The sequence below is a fragment of the Gorilla gorilla genome, chromosome 1 (genome assembly GCF_029281585.2).
Source record: "Gorilla gorilla gorilla isolate KB3781 chromosome 1, NHGRI_mGorGor1-v2.1_pri, whole genome shotgun sequence".
Taxonomy (NCBI): domain Eukaryota; kingdom Metazoa; phylum Chordata; class Mammalia; order Primates; family Hominidae; genus Gorilla; species Gorilla gorilla.
In genome coordinates, this window is record NC_073224.2 from 121831617 (window position 1) to 121855894 (window position 24278).

At 35.3% G+C, this 24278-nt stretch overlaps 1 protein-coding gene across 1 annotated transcript in view; it reads left to right on the plus strand.

Moving 5' to 3' along the window:
- Nucleotides 1–24278, plus strand: part of MAN1A2 (mannosidase alpha class 1A member 2) — a 159534-nt gene that overhangs the window by 63531 nt on the left and 71725 nt on the right. The window contains exon 6 of the mRNA XM_004026429.5: nt 9411–9505. Coding sequence (XP_004026478.1) covers nt 9411–9505 — 95 coding nt within the window. The remainder of the gene's footprint in view (nt 1–9410; nt 9506–24278) is intronic.

Sequence of the window (24278 nt, forward strand, 5' to 3'; positions counted from 1 at the left end):
ACATTAGCAAGAATCCTGAACAAACTATTAATATTTGTAAAGCATAGCTAGCAATAATATAAAAGATATATATTATATATAAGAATATAAAAGATAAAATATATATAAAAGATGTTTTATATTCTTTTTATATAATATAAAAGATAATATATCAAGAAAAATTTCTTTTATTGTAGGAAAGCAAAGTTAAACATTTGAAAAAGCAGTTAATGTAATTAATCATATTAACAATAAAGGAGAAAAATCATATAATTATTGCAATAAATTTAGTAAAAGCATTTGACAAGATGCAACACCCATTCATGATTAAAATCACTCAGTAAACTAGTACAGCGTGATTATTCCCAATCCAGAAACCTGAAATGCTCCAAAATCCTAAACTTTTTGAACACCAACATGGAGTGCAAGGGAAATGCTCATTGTAGTGTTTAGGATTTCAGATTAGAGATACTAAACTGGTGTAATGCAAATAATTCAAAATTAAAAAAATCCAAAATTGGAAACATTTCTGGTTCTAAGCATTTCAGATAAGGGCTACTCAACCCGTACTAAAAGGTAATTATTATTTTTCATTCTGATAAGGGACACCTATGAAAACTCTACAGCAAACTATATGTTAATTATAAAATATTAAAATGTTTTTACCCAAGGATGTGGAATAAAGGAAGGTGTTCCAATTTCACTATTTACATTTAGCATTGTAATGAAAATCTTAGCATTGCAAGAAAGCAAGAAAAATACCTTGTTCATATTCGCTTATATAGTGTTTTTGCTATATTCCTTTTGATTTCTGAGATACACAGTCATATTGTCTGCAAATAATGACAGTTGTACTTCTTTTTTTCTAAATTCTGTGTAGCCAGGAATGCCATCACAATACTGATTCGTTGTAGTCATTACTGCACACACTTTGCAGTTTGCACTGATGGTCCCACTGATACTGGATACTGTCCTTAAAAATTTTTGGAAATGAGATGAACTTGCCACTACCTATTAGCTGAATTGCTAAATGGATTCCCCACCATCTCCTGTCTCTAACTTCCCCTTACCTAACCTAATTTGCATACTACCTGAGTAACAAAAGTAAGGCCGTGTTGCTTACTACCTTAGTTGCAGAGGAGGCTTGGAAACGTGATTATATGGCATTTGCAGCAGCTTTAAGGTAATAGATGGAATGGAGTTTCTTGTTTGTCAGACAGATAGAATGACAGTTTCCATAGAAAGTAGACGGAGTACTTTCTAAAGAGGTCAAAAGCTGTAAAAGAGATCATCTGAGGGATCTATTTACTATTTCCTAAGATTCTCCAGACTTGACACTTATATTAAACCACAGTATTGTGAAACTGTTTATTTAGACCACATTGTTTTATCTCCCTGTGTTTATAGAGCTATATCACGATTTTCTGTCTGTAATAGTCTCTCACCCTTCCACATTCTTTGCCTGGTAGAGACTTTCAAGACCTTACTGAGGTTAATTTATATGCAATAAAATGTACCTATGTTGTATGTATAATATGTAATTAAATGTATACTTTGCATTTTAACAAATGTGTGATAAATTGTTAGAATATAAATTGATACTATCTTTTCAGAAAATAATTTGGCTGTGTGAAGTAAATATTTAAAATTTAAAATACTCTGACCCAGCGACCCACTTCCAGGAATCTATTGTCTAAAAGTAACAGAGTAGATACACAAGGGTATACTCAAAAGGATGTTTAATTGCAGTACCGTTTGTAGTAGAAAATATTTGAAAAAGACCTGAATATTCATCCATAGGAGAGTGACTGAATAAATTGATATATCTGTTAGCATAGGATAAAATTCAACTATAAACCTAAATTTATATATTTTAACTAGGAAAAATGTGCTTGATATATTCAGTGACTAAAGCAAGTTATAGACCAGTAGTTGGTTACAGCTGTGTGTGTGTGTGTGTGTGTGTGTGTGTATCCATTCAGTCAGCTAGTCATCACAGTATTTTGCCAAGAAATAATGGCACCTCGGACTAAGATGGTGTTGTAGAGATGAGAGATATAAATGAGTTCAGGGTATTTTGGAGATAAATTTAAAAGGATTGGGTGATACTTGGAGGGGGGTATAAAACAGAAGGAATTGATTTTGTCTCTCGGGTTTCTGTTTTTGGTGCTAGATTGATGGTAGGATAGTTATTAAATATCAAATGCTTAAAGAATACTAGATTAGAGGGGGAAGATCATGAGTTAATTTTAGGTATTTTGAGTTTGAGGAGTTTTTTTATATTTAAGCGAAAATAAGTAGTAGAGAGATGTAATGGGTCTGGTGTTCAATGGAGAAGTATTGACTGGAGAGGTAAGTTTGGGAGTCAGTTGCTGGGTAGCTGATAATTGAAATCAAGCACATTGTGAAATTGTCCAGAGAGACAATTTAGGATAGGAAGAGAAAGGGGCCTAGAATTAAGCCCCGAGAAATACAACATCAAAGGCCAGATAGATGAGGATAAACCAAAGGAAGCAGGGAGATTATAGGATTATTGAACACAGAGGAAGAATGTATTTTAAGGAAGAACTCGTGAGTAATAACAAAATGCTTTTGCTCACATGTGTGGTCAATCCTTAATAAGATCTATTTCAGTGAAATGATGGCAGCAGAAGCCATGTTGGAATAGGTTGAGGAGTGAATAGAAAGGAGAGGATATGGATATAGTAAATTAGACAATTTTGTAAAACTGGAAAAGTTACTTGTGTTATTATATCAGTAGCAGCCAAACATGGAATAAAAATCCAGCTACTTGTCTCTTATGTATAGAAAAAAAGGATGGAAATACATAAAAATATTAATGTATTTGGTTCAAGATAGAGGAAATGTTTATGATTTAAACTTTTTTATTTTTTCTATTTTTGAAACTAAGCAAATATTTTGTAATAGATAATAAAATATGGATTATTGGCCTTGCGCGGTGGCTCATGCCTGTAATCCCAGCACTTTGGGAGGCCGAGGCGGGCGGATCACCTGAGGCTGGGAGTTTGAGACCAGCCTGGCCAGCATGGTGAAACCCTATCTCTACTAAAAATATAAAAATTAGCTAGGCGTGGTGGCAGATGCCTGTAATCCCGGCTACTCGGGAAGCTGAGGCGGGAGAATCACTTGAACCTGGGAGGTGGAGGTTGCAGTGAGCCTAGATCACGCTGTTGCACTCCAGCCTGGGCAACAGAGTGAGACTCCGTTTCAAAAAAAAATGTATATGGATTATTTATTTTTCAGAAGTCTAGTCAAGAGACAGAATCCATCTAGTTACTTGAACAGAGAAAATTTAATATAAAGATTAATTAGGTATAAAGTTGTTAACTAGGTAAATGCTAGATTAAAAAGAATACTCTGTAGGAATCATAGAGGTGGCTCCTACAGGAAGCAAACAGGGTTGACATAATATGGGGAAGAGGTTTTAATTAGTAAAACTTAGAAACCTTAAGAGGAAGGGGTATCCGAAGCTGAAACTCAGACCCCTGAAGAGAGTGGGCTAGCAGGTTATTGCTGGTGCTGATGTCTTTGGGGTGGGTGATAATGACTGATGTCTTTGAGGGTGATAAAACTGGTTCTACAAGTATTGGAAAAACTTCAAAATGGATCCAGCTGCTGCTAATAGGAAGGGACTCCCCTTGCTGATGTGAAGGCTTAGAAAAGCAATCCAGCACTGGGGCCTGAGCATATCCCTGCACATTTGTGCTGGAAGTACCAGGAATGCAAGTCCCTGACTGCTCTTTATCCATATAATCACAATTGTGTTTGTAGGGATGAGGTAATGTCTTACCCTGGATAAACAGGCTTACTTTCGCTTACTATAGAAGAGATACCACAAGCTGAATGTTCTCCTATAATGTAACCCACTGTGTGTACAGGCATTCATCATGGGCCCTGTGCATCATCCCAGTGTGATTGGGGTGGACGTGGGGCATGTATAGTCCAATGCAAATGAACTTGAAGCTTTGGCTGCTACTTTGCTGTAAATAATAAAGCCTTTTATCTCTGACCCAGTAGTCTTGTGTCTTCTGCCAACATTTATAAAACTGTGAAAGGCTGACTTATTAGCTTACAAATATAATAAAATCTTAGATTTCATTATGAGTTTTAAAATTATTATTTGCAGGTTCATTTTAAGAGGGAAGTGTGTGTGAATGTGTTTCTGTCTCTTTGTGTTAACCCTCAGTTTTGCAGTGACCTTCACTTGGTCCTGAGGAACAGCCATCTAGCCTTTAAGGGTACTCGTGCTCTCTCAGTGATACTGAAAAATTTATCCAGAATGAAGTATAGAGAGTCAAAGAGGGAAAATAAGCAAAAGAGTTGAGAGATGAAAATAGATTGAGAGGTTTCAGAGAATATTTGGCAGAAGTCTCAGATGAGTTTAATGGAACAAATAATATGTGAAAAGATAAGAACAAAGAGGAAATATTAAAAGCTACCAAAGAGAAAGGGCTGATTACTTAAAAAAGAATGACAGCTGACAGTGGAGTTCTCAGTAGTAATTGAAGTCAGAAGATTTTAGAGTAGTATCTTTAAACTGCTGAGATAAAATAGCTACCAACCCAGAATTTGAATCTGTCATTCAAGAGGGAAGGTACAAGATAAAAGACAAAGAGGTATACACATCAATTAATAAAATATTTTTGAGGAATTTAAATATTAACTATAAAAATTAAGATTAGATAATGCAAGGTGTAGGAGTGTGTGTGCGTGTGTGTGTGTGTGTGTGTGTGGGGTCAAGAACATGGACTCTAGAGCTGGACTGTCTAGGATTAAATTCAGACTAACTGCTTAACTACCTGTATGACCTTGGGAAATACATTACTTATTCATTTTATATCAGTTTTTCTACTCTGTAAAATGGGGGCAAAATTAATACTTATCTCACTGGCTCGTTGTGAGGATTAAATGAGTTAATATGTTTGTCATCATCATCATCATCATTATCCCAACATTTTTGTAGAACATATTAAAAAGTCCTTAAAGCCCTTGTATATTAATATCACATATTAGGGGGATAGAGTTGGTATGGAAATGGGAGGAGATAATTTGTTTATTTTAAATCTCTGCACCTTTTGTCTTAATTTATTCAACACTTGTTGAGCATCTGCTATATGCTAGGCACTGTTTTAAGCATTGAAAACAAACAAATTTAAAACAAACAAATTCTTGTACCCCTATGGCTTATGGTTTACTGTGGGTTAATAGGCAATAAATAAATAAGATAGATATGTGAGAGAGTATGTATGTATACACATATACAGTCATGTACCACATAACTGTGTTTCAGTCAACAATGGATATGTTGGTGGTTGCATGAAGTTATAATGGAGCTGCAAAATTCTTATTTCCTAGTGATGTTTTAATGATCCTGACCCTGTGTAGGCCTAGGCCAATGTTTGTGTTTGTGTCTTAGTTTTTAACAAAAAAGTTTAAAAAGTAAAAAAAATTTTTTAATAGAAAGTAGCTTATAGGATCAGGATATAAGGAAAGAAAATATTTTTGTACAGCTGTAAAATATATTTGTGTTTTTGAGCTAAATGTTATTATAAAAGAGTCAAAGAGTTAAAAAGAAAAACCCTAAAAAGTTTATATGGTAAGGTTAACAGTAAGCCAAAGTTAATTAATTATTTTGAAGGATAATTGTAAAAAATAAATTAGTGTAGCCTAAGTGTACAGTGTTTAAATCTACAGTAATGTTCAGTAATGTCCTAGGCCTTCACATTCACTCACCACTCATCCTCTGACTCGCCAGAGAATTTTCAGTCCTGCATGTTTCGTTCATGGTCAGTGCCCAGTACAGATATACCATTTTTAATCTTGTATTCTGTATTTTTACTGTACTTTTTCTATGTTTAGGTAAACAAATACTTACCATTGTGTTAAAATTACCTACAACGTTCGATACAGTAACATGCTATATAGGTTTGTAGTATAGGAGTCATAGGCTGTACCATATAACCTAGATGTGTGGTAGGCCTTACCATCTAGGTTTGTGTAAGTATACCCTATGATGTTTGCACAATGACAAAATTGCCTAATGATGCATTTCTTAGCACTATCTCTGTCATTATACATGATGGAACATACACTGTTAGCAGTAAGCACCAAGGAGAAAAATAAAGTGGGATGGGGCCTAAAGGATTTTAAATTTCAAATCGGATGGTTAGGGAGTCCATGAAAAGGTAACATTTGTGTGAAGACCTGAAGGAGATTAGTGGGTGAGGATATTTTTTGTAAGAACATTTAATAGGCATAGCAAATAAAAAGACAGTGAAACGAAAACCTACCTGGCATCCTTAGAGAACAACAAAAGAGGCAAGTGGAGCTAATGTAGAGTGACTGAGGGACAGAGTGAATGAAGGAGAGTGCATGAAGGAGGGGGTGAAGCCATAGAAGGTAATGGGGATACATCTTTGATATAGGTATATACCCTTTTTAAGGACTGTGGCTTTTGCTCTGAGATAGGGAGCCATTTGAGGGTTCTAAACTGTTGACTTCTATTTAACACTCCCACATTGACTGCTAGATTGAGAATAGGCTGCAAAAATATTATCTTAGTAACTTAAGTACTCTAATAGAGAAAACAAGCATAAGAAGCATATATAGATCCTAATGTCACTTCCCTCCTCAAGAATCTACAGTGGTTCTGTGTTACCTATTGTGTTGTCTTACTTTTTTTTTTTTTTGGAGACAGAGTCTCGCTCTGTTGCTCAGGCTGGAGTGCAGTGGCGTGATCTCGGTTCACTGCAACCTCCGCCTCCCGGGTTCAAATGATTCTCCGGCCTCAGCCTCCTGAGTAGCTGGGACTATAGGCATGCACCACCACACCTGGCTAATTTTTTGTGTTTTTAGTAGAGATGGGGTTTCACCATGTTGGCCAGGCCAGCCTCAAACCTCTGGCCTCAGGTGATCCACCCACCTTTGCCTCCCAAAGTGCTGGGATGATAGGGGTGAGCCACCACGCCCAGCCTAACTTTCGTTACTTATACTTTAAAGCTCTTTGTGTTAACAAGATATCATGAAAAAGCCACTCATAAATTGCTGGTAGAAGTATAAATTAGTAAAGCATATATGGAGGGCAAATTGGTAGTAATTTACCAAAATTTCAAATGCTTATACTGATTGAGACAACAAATTCACTTCTGGAATTTATCTTAGATAGCCGTATACTGTAGAAACAAATTAAATGTCCATTAATAAGAGGACTGAGTAAATAAATTACAGTGTATCCATAAAAGAGGAAATTCTGCAGCCACCAAAGAGAATGAGATGGTAGTCCTTTGTAGGCTGCTTTGGAAAGCTCTCCAAGGTACAGAACAATATGTTAAAGGAACAAGTTCAGAATGTGTGATATTCTGTGTTAGAGAGAGACAAAGACTCTGAGTGTGTGTAAATTGCAACAGAATTTCTGTTTTTGTGAGGTTTGGGAATGAGGATTTTATGTGACATGACCAGGAACCATGTATACCATGGGACTGATTTGGCACAAAATACAAAGAAGCTAACAGGTGGTTGCATTGTAAAAGGAATTGTGTGGCTGAGGGACAGAACTGAAAAAGAGACTTAATTTTTTACTTTTGATACTTTTTGGATTTTGTATTATTTGCCTGCATTGCATACTGAAAACTAATTTGCTGTTGCCTACCGAAATATTTTTCTGAAAATAGGGAAGATAAGTCTAAAATATATTGTTAAAGAGTTTATATATTTATAAATTAAGATTTATATACTATGTAAGGGATTTTTTCTCAATGACATTAGGGTGTTGTTTTCTTTTAGACCCGTCTACTATAACTGTTTATATGTTAATTGCTATTAATGATATAATATTTTTAGTTGAAAATTAGACAATATATTATTGGTTTATTCTGGAAGTGAATTGAGCATGCTTTCTATTTAGAAAAAGTTCATAGGTCATTTTATCAGTTTTAATTTTATATGTAGAAAAGATATGATACAAAATGTGTGATTAACAAAGATATAGTATTAATATTAGTTTATAGATAAGAAAGTTGATTTCTTTGTCTTTATGGTAAACAGAAGCAATACTGTTTGCTCTATAAGGTAACTTGTCTTTACTAACATGTAAATGTTAATAAAGAGAGAACTGATTTTACATTTGCTTTTCCTAATTAATGAGATGAATATGAGAACATTATTACAACTTTGACTTTAAATTATAATGTTTTTCTTTGGGGTTTTGATGTTAAAGTAGATATTGAAGGAAATGGTAAATTGTAGATGTGTGAATATATCTAATTAAAAGTTCTGCTAAGAAGCTTGTGCCTTGTTGAGGGAACTTTGGAATATCTTAATGAGGGACAGAGTGAATGAAGGAGAGTGCATGAAGGGGAGAGTAATGGGGATGCGTTACCTCTATGATATTTCCTTATCTACTTGTACATATTTCTCTCTAATATTTTCTATCCCCAGTAATGTTGGTATGCTTTGTTATAATATAATCTCAACTCAAAATTTTGATTCATTCCAGATCTTCAACTACTTATTATATTATTAGAAGAATCTAATAATATTTTTATCAAAAGTATTTGGCTGCAGTAAAAAGATGGAATTTTAAATAACCACTCAATTTGGAGACCGTTTGAGAGGGGATAGACTTGATGCATATAAGAGAATGTGCTACTTTTCCTAATAGAACATTATGACCCAGTCACAGTTTGGAATCTGTAAGTCAGTGGTCTCTAAAGTTACGTACACACACTTACCTATTGGGATATACTAAGAAAATAGTAGAAATTTTTCTATATACATCTTGATGATACTACATGCTAAGAAAATAGTAGAAATTTTACTATCTATATGATTTTAAAAGTTTGGAAACCACTGATATTTAGGCAATTATTTTTGAATACCAAAAAAGCAGCAATTGGAACTGACAAATGAAGCATTTATAACTCTCAAAGTAAACTTAGTATGTGAACTCAAATGTTTTCTTTCCTTTTTTATCATATGATTAAACCTTGATGGAAAATTTTGAGACATAACATGTTCAGAGTAATTTAAGGGCATTTATGCAAATTGAGTTACCTCTTTCTTTTGCTTATATTTTGAACTAAACCTGTTTACCTTGGATGAAAAGTCCATAGCCTAATGTTTCTTCTTAAATTTTTTGCCAGATGAAAATAGACTATCAACACCAAAACTATGTCCTTCCTTTTCAATTAATTGTTGTTTTAGGCCTTTTGCATGGTTAGCTTTCCTTAGTATCCAGTTTGCAAACATGCTCTCTGATTGCCAAATGCTGCCTGGTACCAATGAGATGCTTTTTCCCACCCTGTGCTCCCGTGTACCCAGTACCTTGTGCTATGTATACTATGAGAGAGAGAGCAATAAGTAAATGCTTACTAATGGCTATAATTTATGAATATTCATGTTTTAAATCTCAGATATTCAAGATTAAAGCAGTGCAATTGGCTGAGAAACTCCTTCCCGCCTTTAACACACCTACTGGGATTCCTTGGGCAATGGTGAATTTGAAAAGGTAACTCTATGTGGGTATTCTTATTCTGGAAGAATTATTTTGACCTTTTTAGTCTTAGAAATTTCTAATGAGTCACCCCCACATTTTTTTAAAGACATATTGTTTTTCTCTCTATATATAATCTTTGTTTTCTTTTGTGTATATGCATAAATGTGTTTCTTTGAAACATTTTCTGATTTTTAAAATAAGTCCTTTGAAACAGGTTAATTGTCTTAACTTCATTGCAGTTTTTACTACTTGTTTCTCTAAGTCTAGATTTCTCTTCCTCACCTGTATGGTATACAATATTTGTTTCTTTTATTTGCTTATTCATTTCCATTTAGTGCTAGAATAGAGTCAAAGTACATCCTCCCTCTTTTTCTTTTTATATACCACCTCCTGATCTTCTAAGTGAAAATAGAAAATAATATACCTAGAAATGAGGGCTTCCTATTGCTGAATGTCATATTAAAGATAAAGAAAGACATAATTTATGATGTTGACTGCGGGGTTTTTATTATAGCATCTACACTAGTGAAGTTCAAAGTGAACTCTTAAGCATCAATCTTTATAATCTGTTTTATTCTAATCGAAAACATTGGTTTTTTACTTAGAAATAGATGAAATGTTTTCTTTGGACAACTTTATAAATTATGTAAAGATATACAATTAACATTTGAATAATGTCAACATATTTGAACTTGCATTTAAGTAATTTATGCTGACTGAAATTTGTTGTACTCATTTTTTCTCCTAGTAAAATTTATTCATCATAATGTTGGAATTTGGAAATTACCTAAAAATTTGATTGTTGTTCTCTTTGCACTCACACCCTTTAGAATAAAAGTTAGGAACATTTATTTTTCTGGAGATGTGAATCTATGACATTATTTTTAAAAACGACTCGACTTTAGTAAAATTTTTCTAATTGAAGAACTTTATTGAGTTTAGATTTACATTGAGATGTCAGCAGCATTTAATACTGAACATTAAATCTAACTTTACTATCTCTGATTTCATGCACTATGTATAGTGCAGATTACCTCTTTGGTGAGGAAAAAGCTGGCTGGAGTTCCAGAGCAAGCTCCATGGAAGGATATGGCCAAGTGATGTTGTGTATATGCTTGTTCTCTTTCCTTAGTTTTGTGACAGATTTTGTGATATTTCCTTCAGGATCATCGTCAGAATCAGACATTATTATCTACTTAGATAATAATTAAAACTTAATTCCGATAGGAAGACAGACTGGAGGCTCTTTTTTTGTCTACATAGAGGAAAAGAACTTGAAAATCAAGATTAAATTGCAGAACTTCTAATTTAAGATTGAGATTAAAGTAAAAAGGTTTCCAAGGACCATGTTGTGAGCTTTTTATAAGATTAATTTTAATTTAATTTCTTTGGTATGTAAACAAATACATAATTTTACTTGAGTTTTTATATCATGAATGTAATTATTTACCTATTTAAAACTTTTTAAGTAAATTTTTTGCAGAGAAGGGATCTTATTTTGTTGCCTAGGCAGATCTCGAATTCCTAGGCTCAAGTGATCCTCCTACCTCAGTGCTGCGATTATAGGTGTGAGCCACTGCACCTAGCATTATTTACCTGTTTTTGAAAAAAATTTTTTTTTTGGCTGGGGTCTACGCATTTCCCACACATAGGCCTTCCCTTAGTCTTGATGACTGAAAGCCAACCCATCTTAATAATCTATCGTATTTATCTTCTACAATATGATACAGCAGACAGAAACAAAAGCAGAGCTTTTTTTGTAATGTTTATTTGGTTTATTGCTTTAATGGCTTGCTTTTCTGCTTCTTATCTTTCTCACTCAATAATACTCCATGGAAATACGATTCCAGGTTACTCAATAAAGATCTAAATAAATCTTTGTGATGAATACCAAGTGAGAAATGGGATAGTTGTACTATAATTTATTCATTAATTTTCATATCAGTGGTATTTGTTTCCATTATTTTCCTACCACAAACATTGCTACAATAGCATCCTGTTATACATGTTCTTGTGTAGTAGGAATTTTATTTCTTGGAAAATGGTTCTCAAGAATATAATTGCTGGATCAAAAAGCATATGCTTTTTTTTTTTTTTTAATCTGTGGGACAGATTTCTAGATGTAGCATTCCTGGATCAAAGGGATATGTATTTTTAAATTTAATAGATATTGCCAAAATGTGTTCCAGAAAGGCTGTAGTACATTTCCACCAACAATATGTGAGAGTCTCTAAATGTCTGCAGGTATAAATTCTTTTTAATTTTTGACACGATGGTTGCTATAAAATATTCATTGTATTTTCTGACTAGTGAATTTTGAACATCCTTTTCATAAATTTATTGGGCATGTAGATTTGCTTTTTGGTGAATTGTCTATTCCTAAGTCTTGCTTGAGTTCTTTGTCTTTTTCTAATTAATTTATAAAGTGTTTTGTAGATTATATAATTAATTCTTCTCTCTCTTCTGTTGGTCTGTTGTCTTTATAATAATTCATGACTCATAAGTTTTAAACTTTTATATATACAAATATATGTTTTATAACTTTTAGTTTACAGTCTTGGTTAAAAAATTGTCTCCATCTATATTTTTTACATTCTTTGAGATTTCCATAAAAGCTTTGAAATACTGCTTTTCTAAAAAAATTGAAGTATGGCATTAGTTGTGGAGTTTTCATCAGTTATATCAATTTCCTTTATCACATTGAGGAAATTTCCTTCTATTCCTATTTCACTGAGGTGTTCTTGTTGTTGTTTTATCATGAATGGATGTTAAATGTTGCCAGATACTTTTTTTCCATCTATGGAGATAATCATAAGGTTTTTCACCTTTATTCTTTTAATATGGTAAATTACTTGTAAGATTTTCAAATGTTAAATCAACCTTGAATTCCTTAGATATTCCTTGGCCATAATGTATCCTTTTTATATTTTGCTGTATTTTATTTCCTAATACCCTTTGAAATTATATGATGGATATTGGTAGGAATTTTATTTTTGGAATGCCTTTGTCAGATTTTGCTGTGAGTTACCTGGTCTTATTAAATGAGATATTATTAAATTATTAAAATTTTTGTTTGCAGAATTAATTCGTGGAGTGCTGTAGTTACTTCTTTCTTAACTGTTTGATAGATAGACCTAAATGCAACTACCTGAGCCAGAAATTTTCTTTGTTGGAAAGTTTTTAATAACAAATTAAAATTTGTGTGTGTGTGTTTGGAGGGGTCTGGTTTAGAGACAAGGTCTTGCGCTTTTGTACAGACTGGAGTACAATGGCACAATCACAGCTCACTGCAGCCTTGACCTGCCGGGCTTAAGTGATCCCCCCATCTCAGCCTCTCTAGTAGCTGAGACTACAGGTGTGTGACACCACACCCAGGTAATTTTGTTTATTTTTGTAGAGGTGGGCTCTCACTGTCTTGCCTAGTCTGGTCCCAAACTCCCGAGCTCAAGTGATCCTCCCTCCTTGGCCTCCCAAGGTGCTAGGATTACAGGTGTGAGCCACTGCACCCTGCCCAAATTTTCATATTTGTGTGTGTGTGTGTGTCTGTGTGTATATATATGTATATATGTAAATTTATATGTATACATATAAAAGATAATTTATATATAAATTTATATATGATATATTATATATGAGATATATAAACGTATATCTCATATTCAGATTTTGTTTTATTTTCTGTCAGTTTTAGTTAATTTTAAAGAAATTTCTTTATTTCACTTAAATTAGAAAATTTGGTGTAAAGTCGTTCTTGTGTTACTTTGTTTTACCTTTCATCTTTGTAGATTCTATAGCAACAACCACTTTCATTCCTGATTCTAGTAATTTGTATTCTTTGTTTTCTCTTTACTAGTTTAATGAGGCATTTGTCAATTTTGTTAATCTTTTCAAAAAAGTACTTCTGTTTTTGTTAATTTTTACTTTTTTTTGGTTTTATTGATTTCTGGTTTATTTTTATTATTTCCTTCTCTTTTCTTATTGGAGTTACTTTGCTCTTTTTCTGGCTCCATACATTGGGACTGCAGGTTGTATCTTTCTACACTGATCTTATATCTTTCTCTCTTTTCCCCCCATAAACTACTGTTTGTCTATAGAGCTATAAATTTCCCTCCAAGGACTGCTTTAGCTGCATTCCAGAAATTTTGATTTTTTTTGTTATTATTCAGTTCAAAATAATTTCTCATTTCCTGTAGAATTTTTTTCTTCAATGCATTAGTTTTTTATAATTGTATGGTTCAATTGCCAAATTTTAGGACGTTTCTTAGATATCTTGTTTTGATTTCTAATTTAATTTCATTGTGATCATAAAAATTACAATTTGAATCCTTTCAAATTTATTACAACTTGTTTATAGCTCCGCATATGGTCTTTCTTGGTAAATACACTTGATAAGGATGTGTATTCTGCAGTTGTTGGGTGTAACATTCTGTATATATCAGTTAGGTTAAGGTGGTTAATGGTGTTTAGATCATGTATATCTTTCCTGATTTTTTTTTGGTATAATTGTTTTATGCATTCCTGAAATGAAGTGTCAAAATATCCCCAGTATGACTGTGGAATTGTCTCTTCTCTATTTCTGTCAATTTTTTGCTTCATGCATTTTGACGAAGCTTTACTCTTAAGTACTTACACATTTATTATATGCTTTCTGATTACTTGAGCCTTTTGTTATTCCACTGTGTCTTCATCTCTGGTAATGTTTTTGTCTTGAAGTTTATCAGATATTAATGTAGCTGCTCTACCTTATGCTTACTGTTTTCATGGTTTATCTCTTTTTTTCCATTTATTTTCAGCTCCACTGTATTGTTTTAACTATAGTCCTGCTTTTGGAGACAGCATATAGTTTGGATAATAATACAAATTTTGTTATTCAGTCTGACAATATTGACATTTTACATCATTTAGCAATAGATCTAAAAAATTATTCTGTATCAACACTTTATATATAATCTCATTATTTTTAAGAGCTTTGTAATATAATGCTTATGAAAATATTGTGACTTAAAATTAATTCTGTATTAGTGAACTATTAGATTATTTCTAGATTTTAATACTATCAAAAAATATTGCAAGAAGTATCCTGCATATGTTGGGAATGGTGTGTGTGTGTATGTGTACATAGACATGTGTTGGTATGACTTTAGTAGAAATAGTGGATCAAAGAATTATATACATTTTTTCTGTTGATAGGTACTGTCTTCTAGAGAGGATATGCCAGTTGACATTTCCTTAATAAGTGTGTGAGAATGGCTCTTATCGAACCTTTTGAAAATATGGTTTACTTTTATTTATCAGATAGGTAAATATAAAATCTTGTTCCAATGTTTATTAATTTTTGAGTGAGATTGAATTTATTTTATTCAGTAGATAGCCTTTTTATGTCCTTTGTTTGTTTTTTATTGGCTATTTTTTAAAAAATCAGTCCTTAAGGTATTTTTGTGTATTAGATTAGTACTTTGTCATATAAATTGCAAATTTTTTTTGCTATTAATAGTATAGTTTGAAGTTGGGTAATGTGATGCCTCCATCTTTGTTCTTTTTGCTTAGGAATGTCCTGGCTATCCGAGCTCTTTTTTGGTTCCATATGAATTTTAAAATAGTTTTTTCTAATTCTGTGAAGAATGTCAGTGATTTAATGGAAATAGCATTGAATCTATAAATTGTTTTGGGCAGTATGGTCATTTTCGTGATATTGATTCTTTCTATCCATGAGCATGGAATGTTCTCCCATCTGCTTGTATCCTCTCTGAGTTCCTGGAGCAGTGGTTTGTAGTTCTCCTTGAAGAGGCCCTTCACTTCCCTTGTTAGCTCTATTCCTGAATATTTTATTCTCTTTGCGGCAGTTCTGAACGGGAGCTTATTCATGATTTGGCTCTCTGCTTGTCTGAATATGTTTAAAAGAAAACTGAACATGTTTTAAAGAAAGAAAATAAAATTCAGATATCCAACAATATACTTTTATAATATCCGTAATCCAATCCAAAATTACTTTACTTTATGGCATGTAAAGAAGCAGCAGAAAAATGTAGCCCATTATTCTGTAGCCCAGAGAAAAATCTGTTCATAGAAACAGACATGGAAATAACAGAGGTGATGGAGATAGCAGTAAAGGACTTTACATAGCTATTGTAAGTGTGCTTGAGGATTTAAAGGCAAATGTGAAGAATGAGAAAAGAGATTTTAAAAAGGACCGAAGTGGAACTTCTAAAGGGGAGAAATATATGAAATAAAAAATTTACTTGACAAGCTTAAAGGCAGATTTGACACTGCATCAGAAAAGATCAGTAAGCTTGAAGACAAAACAATAGAAACCACCTAAACTGAAGCACAGAAAGAGAAATAAAAAGCTGGAGTATGGAGAGAAGCATATCCAGTGACCTATGGGGCAGTGTCAGATGGTTTAACATACCTGTAATGGAGTGATGGGAGTGGCGAATTTGGGAGTGGGAGGAGTGGCAGAAAAACTACAAGCATAAATTGTTTTATTGTGCTTCACTTAATTGTTCTTTGCAGATATTCCTTTTTTCCTTTTTCTTTTTTTTAAACAAATTGATGATTTGTGTCAACCCTGTGTTGAGCAAGTCTATCGGGGCTATTTTTCCAACAGCATATATCACATTTTGATAATTGTCACAATATTTTAAAACTTTTCGTTATTATTACATCTGTTATAGTAATATGTGATCGGTGATCTTTCTTATTACTCTAGGGCACCATGAACAAGCAGTCATAGATGATGGCAAACTTAATCACTAAATGTTGTCTCTGTTCTGACGGCTCCACAGATTGGCCATTCTCCCTTCTCTCTCCTTCTCCTTGGGCTTCCCTACTCCCTGAGACATAACAATGCCAATAAATAACCTTTCAGTGGCCTTGATGTATTCAAGAGACAAGAAGAATAGCATGTCTCTCACTTTAAATTAAAAGTTAGAAATAGGCTGGGCGTGGTGGCTCACACCTGTAATCCCAGCATTTTGGGAGGCTGAGGCATGCAGATTGCTTGAGCCTAGGAGTTCAAGACCAGCCTGGGCAACATAGTGAGATCCTGCCTCTACAAAAAATACAAAAATTAGCTGAGCATGGTGGTGTGTGCCTGTAGTCCCAGTTACTTGGGAAGCCAAGGTGGGAGGATTGCTTGAGCCCAGGAGGCAGAGCTTGCAGTGAGCTGAGATCCTGCCACTGCACTCCAGCCTGGATGACAGAGCCAGACCCTGTCTCAAAAAAAAAAAAAAAAAAAAAAAAAGCTAGAAATAATTAAGCTTAGTGAGAAAATCATGTCAAAAGCTGAGATAGGTCAAAAGCTAGGCCTCTTGTGCCAAACAGTCCGCCAAGTTGTGAATGCAAAGGAAGAGTTCTTGAAGGAAATTAACAATGCTATGCCAGTGAAACACAAGAATGATGAGAAAGTGAAATAGCCGTATTGCCGACATGGAGAAAGTTTGAGTGGTCTGTGTACAAGGTGAACCCAGCTACAACATTCTGTTAAGCCAAAGCCTAATGCAGAGGAAGGCCCTAAGTCTCTTCACTTCTGTGAATGCTAAGAGAGGTGAGGAAGCTGCAGGAGAAAAGTTTGAGGCTTGCAGAGGTTGGTTCACAAGGTTTAAGGAAGGAATCTGCCTCCAAAACATAAAGGTGATGGGTGAAGCAGCAAGTACCAGTAGAGTGGGACATCGCTGAAAAGATGCCTGAAAATGTGGAACAGCTTTGGAACTGGGTGACAGGCAGAGGTTGGAGAAGAAGAAGACAGGAAAATGTGGGAAAGTTTGGAACTTCCTTGAGACTTGTTGAATGGCTTTACCTAAAATGCTGATAGCGATATAGACAATAAAGACCAGGCTGAAGTGGTCTCAGATGGAAACGAGGAACTTCTTGGGAAATGAAGCAAAGGTGACTCTTGTTATGTTTTAGCAAAGAGACTGGTGGCATTTTGCTCCTGCCCTAGAGATGTATGGAGCCTTGAACTTGAGAGAGATGATCTAGGGTATCTGGCAGAAGAAATTTCTAAGCAGCAAAGCATTCAAGAGGTGACTTGGGTGCTGTTAAAGGCATTCAGTTTTATAAGGGAAGCAGAGCATAGAAGTTCAGAAAATTTGCAGCCTGACAATGTGACAGAAAAGAAAAGCCCGTTTTCTGAAGAGAAATTCAAGCCTGCTGCAGAAATTTGCATAAGTAACAGGGAGCCGAATGTTAACCCCCAAGACAATGGGGAAAATGTCTCCAGGGCATGTCAGAGGTCTTCATGGCAGCCCCTCCCATCACAGGCCCAAGGCTTAGGAGGAAAAAGTGGTTTCGTGGGCCAGGCCCAGGGTCCCCTTGTGTGCAGCCTAGGGACTTGGTGCCCTGTATCCCAGCCTCTCTAGCTGTGGCTGAAAGGGGCCAACCTAAAGCTCAGGCTATGGCTTCAGAGGGTGCAAGCCTCAAGCTTCCATGTGGTGTTGAGCCTGCCAGTGCACAGAAGTCAAGAATTGGGGTTTGGGAACCTCTGCCTAGATTTCACAGGATGTATGGAAATACCTGCATGTCTAGGTAGAAGTTTGCTGCAGGGACACGACTCTCTCTCATGGAGAACCTCTGCTAGGGGAGGGCCGAAGGGAAATGTGGGGTTGGAGCCCCAACACAGAGTACCTGCTGGGGCACCACCTAGTGGAGCTGTGAGAAGAGGGCAACTGTCCTCCAGACCCCAAAATGGTAGATCCACCAACAGCTTGCATCATGCACCTGGAAAAGCTGTACTCAATGCCAGCCAGTTCAAGCACCCAGGAGGTTGGGCTATACCCTGCAAAGCCATAGGGGCAGAGCTGCCCAAGGCTGTGGGAGTCCTCCTCTTGCATCAGTGTGACCTGGATGTGAGACATGGAGTCAAAGGAGATCATTTTGGAGATTTAAGACTTGACTGACCCAATGGATTTCAGAGTTGCATGGGGCCTGTAGCCCTTTGTTTTGGCCAATTTATCCCATTTGGAATGGCTGTATTTACCTAATGCCTGTACACCCATTGTATCTATAAAGTAACTAACTTGATTTTGACTTTACAGGCATGTAGGCGGAGGGGACTTGCCTCGTCTCAGATGAGACTTTGGACCGTGGACTTTTGAGTTAATGCTGAAATAAGACTTTGGGGGACTGTTGGGAAGGCATGATTGGTTTTGAAATGTGAGGACATGAGATTTGGGAGGGGCCAGGGGCCGAATGATGTGGTTTGGCTGTGTCCCCACCCAAATCTCATCTTGAATTCCCATGCGTTGTGGGAGGGACTCAGCGGGAAGTAATTGAATCATGCTATTCTTGTGATAGTGAATAAGTCTCACGAGATCTGATGGTTTTAAAAAGGGGAGTTTTGTTACACAAGCTCTTTTCTCTTGTGTAACACATCTGCCACCATGTGAGATGTGCCTTTCACCTTCCACCATGATTGTGAGGCCTCCCCAGCCACGTGGAACTGTAAGGCCATTAAACTTCTTTCTTTTGTGAATTGCCCAGTCTCAGGTATGTCTTTATCAGCAGTGTGAAAATGGACTAATGCAGCATGATGGTGCATGCCTGTAGCCCCAGCTACTTGGGAAGCTAAGGTAGTCCAGGACTGTGTGAGTCCAGGAGGCGGAGCTTGCAGTGAGCTGAAATCGTGCCACTGCACTCCAGCCTGGGGGACAGAGCCAGACCCTGTCTAAAAAAACAGAAAAAAACCCAGCCAGGCACAGTGGCTCACACCTGTAATCCCAGCACTTTGGGAGGCCGAGGAAGGTGGATCAGCTGAGGTCAGGAGTTCGAGACCAGCCTAGCCAATGTGATGAAACCCCATCTTTACTAAAAATACAGAAATTCGCTCGGCGTGGTGGTGCATGCCTGTAATCCCAGCTACTTGGGAGGTTGAGGCAAGAGAATTGCTTGAACCTGGGAGGCGGAGGTTGCAGTGAGCTAAGATTGTGCCACTGCACGCCAGCCTGGGTGACAAGAGCAAGACTCTGTCTCAAAAAAAAAAAAGTTGGAAATAATTAAGCTTAGTGAGGAAGGCATGTGAAGTAATTAAGCTTAGTGAGGAAGGCATGCCAAAAACTAGGCCTCTTGTGCCAAACAGTCAGAGTAGTTGTGAATGCAAAGGAAGAGTTCTTGAAGGAAATTAACAGTGCTATGCCAGTGAACACATGAATGATGAGAAAGTGAAATAGCTATATTGCCAACATGGAGAAAGTTTGAGTGGTCTGTATAGAAGATGAAACCAGCTACAACATTCTCTTAAGCCAAAGCCTAATGCAGAGCAAGGCCCTAACTCTCTTCACGTCTGTGAATGCTAAGAGAGGTGAGGAAGCTGCAGAAGAGTTTGAGGCTTACAGAGGTTGGTTATAAAGTTTAAAGAAGGAAGCTGTCTCCAATACATAAAGGTGACAGGTGAAGCAGTAAGTGCTGATGTAGAAATTGCAGCAAGTGATCCAGAAGATCTAGCTAAGGTAATTGTTGAAGGTGGCTACACTAAACAACAGATTTTCAGTGTAGATGAAACAGGTTTCTACTGGAAGAAGATGCCGTCTCATAGCTAAAGAGAAGTCAATGCTTGGCTTTCAAGGACAGGCTGACTCTTGTTGAGGGCTGATAGAGCTGATGATTTTAAGTTGAAGCTAGTTCTCATTTACTGTTCTGAAAATCCTAGGGCCTTTAAGAATTTTGCTATGTCTACTCCCTGTGTGGTCTGTAAGTGGAACAACAAAGTTCAGATGAGAGCACATCTGTTGATAGCAGAGTTTAAGCCCACTGTTGAAACCTACTGCTAAGCAAAAATCTCTTTCAAAATATTACTGCTCATTGACAGTGTACCTGGTCACCCATTTTCTGCAGTGAAGATGCCCAAGATTAATGTTGTTTTCATGCCTGCCAACATCCATTCTGCAGCCCATGGGTCAAGGAGTGATTAAGACTCTCAAGTCTTATTATTTAAAGAATGTATTTTGTAAGGCTATAGCTGCCATATATAGTGATTCCTTTGACAGATCTCAGCAAAGTAAATGGAAAATCTTCTGGAAAGGAGTCACTAATCTAGATGCCATTAAGAACATTTGTGATTCATGAGAGGAGGTCAAAGTATCAAACAGGAGTTTGGAAGAATTTGATTCCAGTCCTCATGGGTGATTTTGAGGGGTTCAAACTCAAGTGGAGGAAGTAACTGTAGCTGTGGTGGAAATAGCAAGAGAACCAGAATTAGAAGTGGGGCCTGAAGATGGGACCGAATTACTGCAGTCTTATGATAAGACTTGAATGGATGAGGAGTTGCTTCTTACAGATGAGCAGAGAAAGTGGTTTCTTGAGATGGAATCTACTCCTGGTGAAGATGCTATGAACATTGTCAAAATGACAATAAGGATTTAGAATACTATGTAAACTTAGTTGATGCAGCAGTGTCAGGATATGAGAGTGGCCTCCAAGCTTGAAAGAATTTTTACTGTGGACAAAATGCTGTCAAACAGCATCACATGCTACAGAGAGATCTTTCGTCTTGCAGAGAAATCAAACAGGAAGAATCAATCAATACAGCAGACTTTATTGTTGTCTCATTTTAAGAAATTGCCCCGGCCACCCCAGCCTTCAGCAGCCACCACCCTGATCAGTCAGCAACCATCATCATCAAGGCAAGACCCTCCACCATCAAAAAAGAGTATGACTTGCTGAAAGCCTCAGATGATCATTTGCATTTTTAGCAATAAAGTATTTTTCAAATTAAGATATGAACATTATTTCCACATAATGCTGTTGCACATTTAAAAGGCTACAGTATAATGTAAATATAACTTTTATATATGCTGAGATACGAAAAAGTTTGTGTGACTCATTTTGTTGCAATATTTGCTTTATGGAGGTAGTCTGTAACCAGGCCCATAATATCTCTGAGATATGCCTGTTTTTAAAGAAGTAATGTCTAGAAATTTTTCAGATTTGTTAAACAGCTGTAAATTCACAGATTCCAACATTTGATGGAACCCAGCAGGATAAATATAAAGAAACATGACGTCTGAAAATCTGTGACTAGAAAAAGAAAAGTTAAACAGCCAGAGAAGAAAGACATTTACATTGGGGAACCAAAATAGAAATCCTTCTTATCATAAGCAATACAATCCAGAAAACAATCGAATGCACCTTGAAAGTGTTGAAAGAAAAAAGTCTATCTCGAATTCTATAGCCACTGAAAATATTCTTTAAAAACAAAGGTGAAATTAAGACATTTTCAGGCAAACAAAAGCTTAGAGAATTTATTGCCAGCATACCTGTATTGTTAGAAATTTTAAGGAACTTTCTAATGACACCAGATGGAAAAACAGATTTACACAAAGAAGGGAAGGGCACTGGAAGCAGTAAATATTTGAATAAATATAAAAGGCTTATTTTTTCTGTTTTGGTCTTTGTTTAAAGCAAAAATAATAACTCGCATAGTGGGACCTATAATATACATAGGAGAAAAATTTGTTACCACAGTAGCACAGAGGATAGTATGGAGACGTGAAGCCCTTACATTATATGTGAAGTGGTATAATATATAAAGGTCTACTGTGGGAAGGTTAATGGTTTATGTTGTAATGCCTAGAGCAGTCATAAAAAAATAAGCCGGTAAAGAAAATGGAATACTAAAAACTACTGAATCCAAATGAAGGCAGGAATAGAGAAGGAAACAACTAATGGGAAAAATAGACAATGAAAAGGCAAGATAGTAAACTTAGGTTGGTAGGATGTAAAATGGTAGAGACACTTTGGAAAACAGTTTGACTGTTTTTCAAATGTTTTTCATATCAACAGGATATAGGTAAATTGTTGTCATATTCATCCAATGGAATACCACTTACCCATAAGAAGAATCTAACTGCTGAGACACACAGCAATATGGGTGAATCTCAAAGACATGTTGAGTGAAAGAGCCAAACACAGGAGCATATACTGTATGATGTTTGTATGAAATTCTAGAACATGCAAGACTAATCAGTAGTGAGAGGAAGCAAATTGAGAGTTGTTTGAGACTTGGTGGAGGAAGTGTGTGTGTTGATTGCAAAAGGGATAAGGACATGTTTTGGAAGGATTGACTTGGTTTGTATACCAGTCTTTGTTTTCATTTGTCATAACCCATTGAATGGTGTACCTGAAAGGATGCATTTTTGTATGTAAATTATACGTCAGTATATACTTAAAAAGAAAAATAAACCAGATCCTACGCTTGGCTGAGGGGCTGTGTAATAACAAAAAATAACATTACCTTATAATTGAAGGACAATCTTAACTTTGAAAACATATTTATAAAAAAGTTTGTAAAAATACAGAATTAAAATTAGAAGAGACCAGTGAGTATTTAAAATGTAATAGACAACTCAAATTATGCTTATGCAGTTTTCCAAAAGGATAGATGAGAATGTGTTAACAGATTGCTTTGGTACTGAGAGTGATTGGAAGAGGTAGAGGGCTTAGAGAGATACTTTTTTTTTTTGCTTTATGCTTTTTCAGTGCCATTTAAATTTTAAATCATGAGTATATTACATATCCCCTCAAATTAAATGAAAATGTAACAAAAATCAGACTTCATTTTAAAATAAAAATTAAAGCTGTTATATTCATCTGCTGTCAAACAGGGAAGTTTTTACTTAAAAATTTTTTAAAGCATCTGCTATAATAAAAAGGTGAGAAGAAAGCCATTCTTACATTTCAGCTTTACTTGTAGACTGGTGTATTATCTGTCAAAAGCCCTTAAAGCTTGTTTCTTTTGACCCAGCAATTCAACCTTTGTTAATGTGCCCGAAGAAATTGGATGTATGGACTAAGGAAGACATCTACAAAATTATGTTTATCACGACGTATTTCACAAAATCATAAGTACAGGTTGAACGTTCAGGAGTAAGGTCATTTGTTAAGCAAATTTGGTAGTCCATAAGGTAAAACAATATGTTGCCACATAAATGATATCATAGATAAAATATTTACATTATATTAAAAATATTTTATAAGCCAGATTATGGCATCATATAATGAGAATGACCATATAGTGTGTTATTCATAAGAGTACAATTTAAGAATGAATGGGGGAGCTGAAATAATTAAAACTATTTAATTTTCTGAGTAATCACTGACAAATTGGTTTTATTTTATTGGGTATCCTGTAAAATAATTCTGCTATAAACCTATTTTCTAAAATGAAATTATTAAAAACATACATTCTTGTATATTTATCTAAATTTGAAATTATTGGCACTTTCAATTGACTCTTGTATGCTTTTATTAGAGAAGGTATTCTCCCTACAGTTGCTCAGAGCAAATTCTGCTTAATTTTAGGATATTCTCAATTCTAAATTTTTGCATATTAAAATGTTTAAATATTTCAGACCAGATATTTTTACAAATCCCATTCTTTTGCTTTCATTCAGAATACCTTCCACAAATCTGAGATATTTTTACATTGACTTTTATTTGTAATTATTTTAAATAATCATCCAGTTTAGATGATACAGAATCATAGGGCTTCTCAATTTCATTCCATTGAAGTATACAATATAAATAAATCTAATTGAAAATAGGAGCTGCATCAAACCATTATTCCTACAAATGAAGATACTTCAACTTAAGCTTACACATTGAGTGTTTTAATTTCTTCAGTTCATTCTTTGCTTTTGTCGGAATGCATTTCAATATCAGCGTGTTTGCAAGCTTTGTTTCTAGTAATTGCAGTTTACTGAAAGCTTTACTCCATTCTTTCAATACATTGATTAAATATATTCAACTGACTTTGAACAAAATGCAAACCAAAATATAGAAGACTCATTAT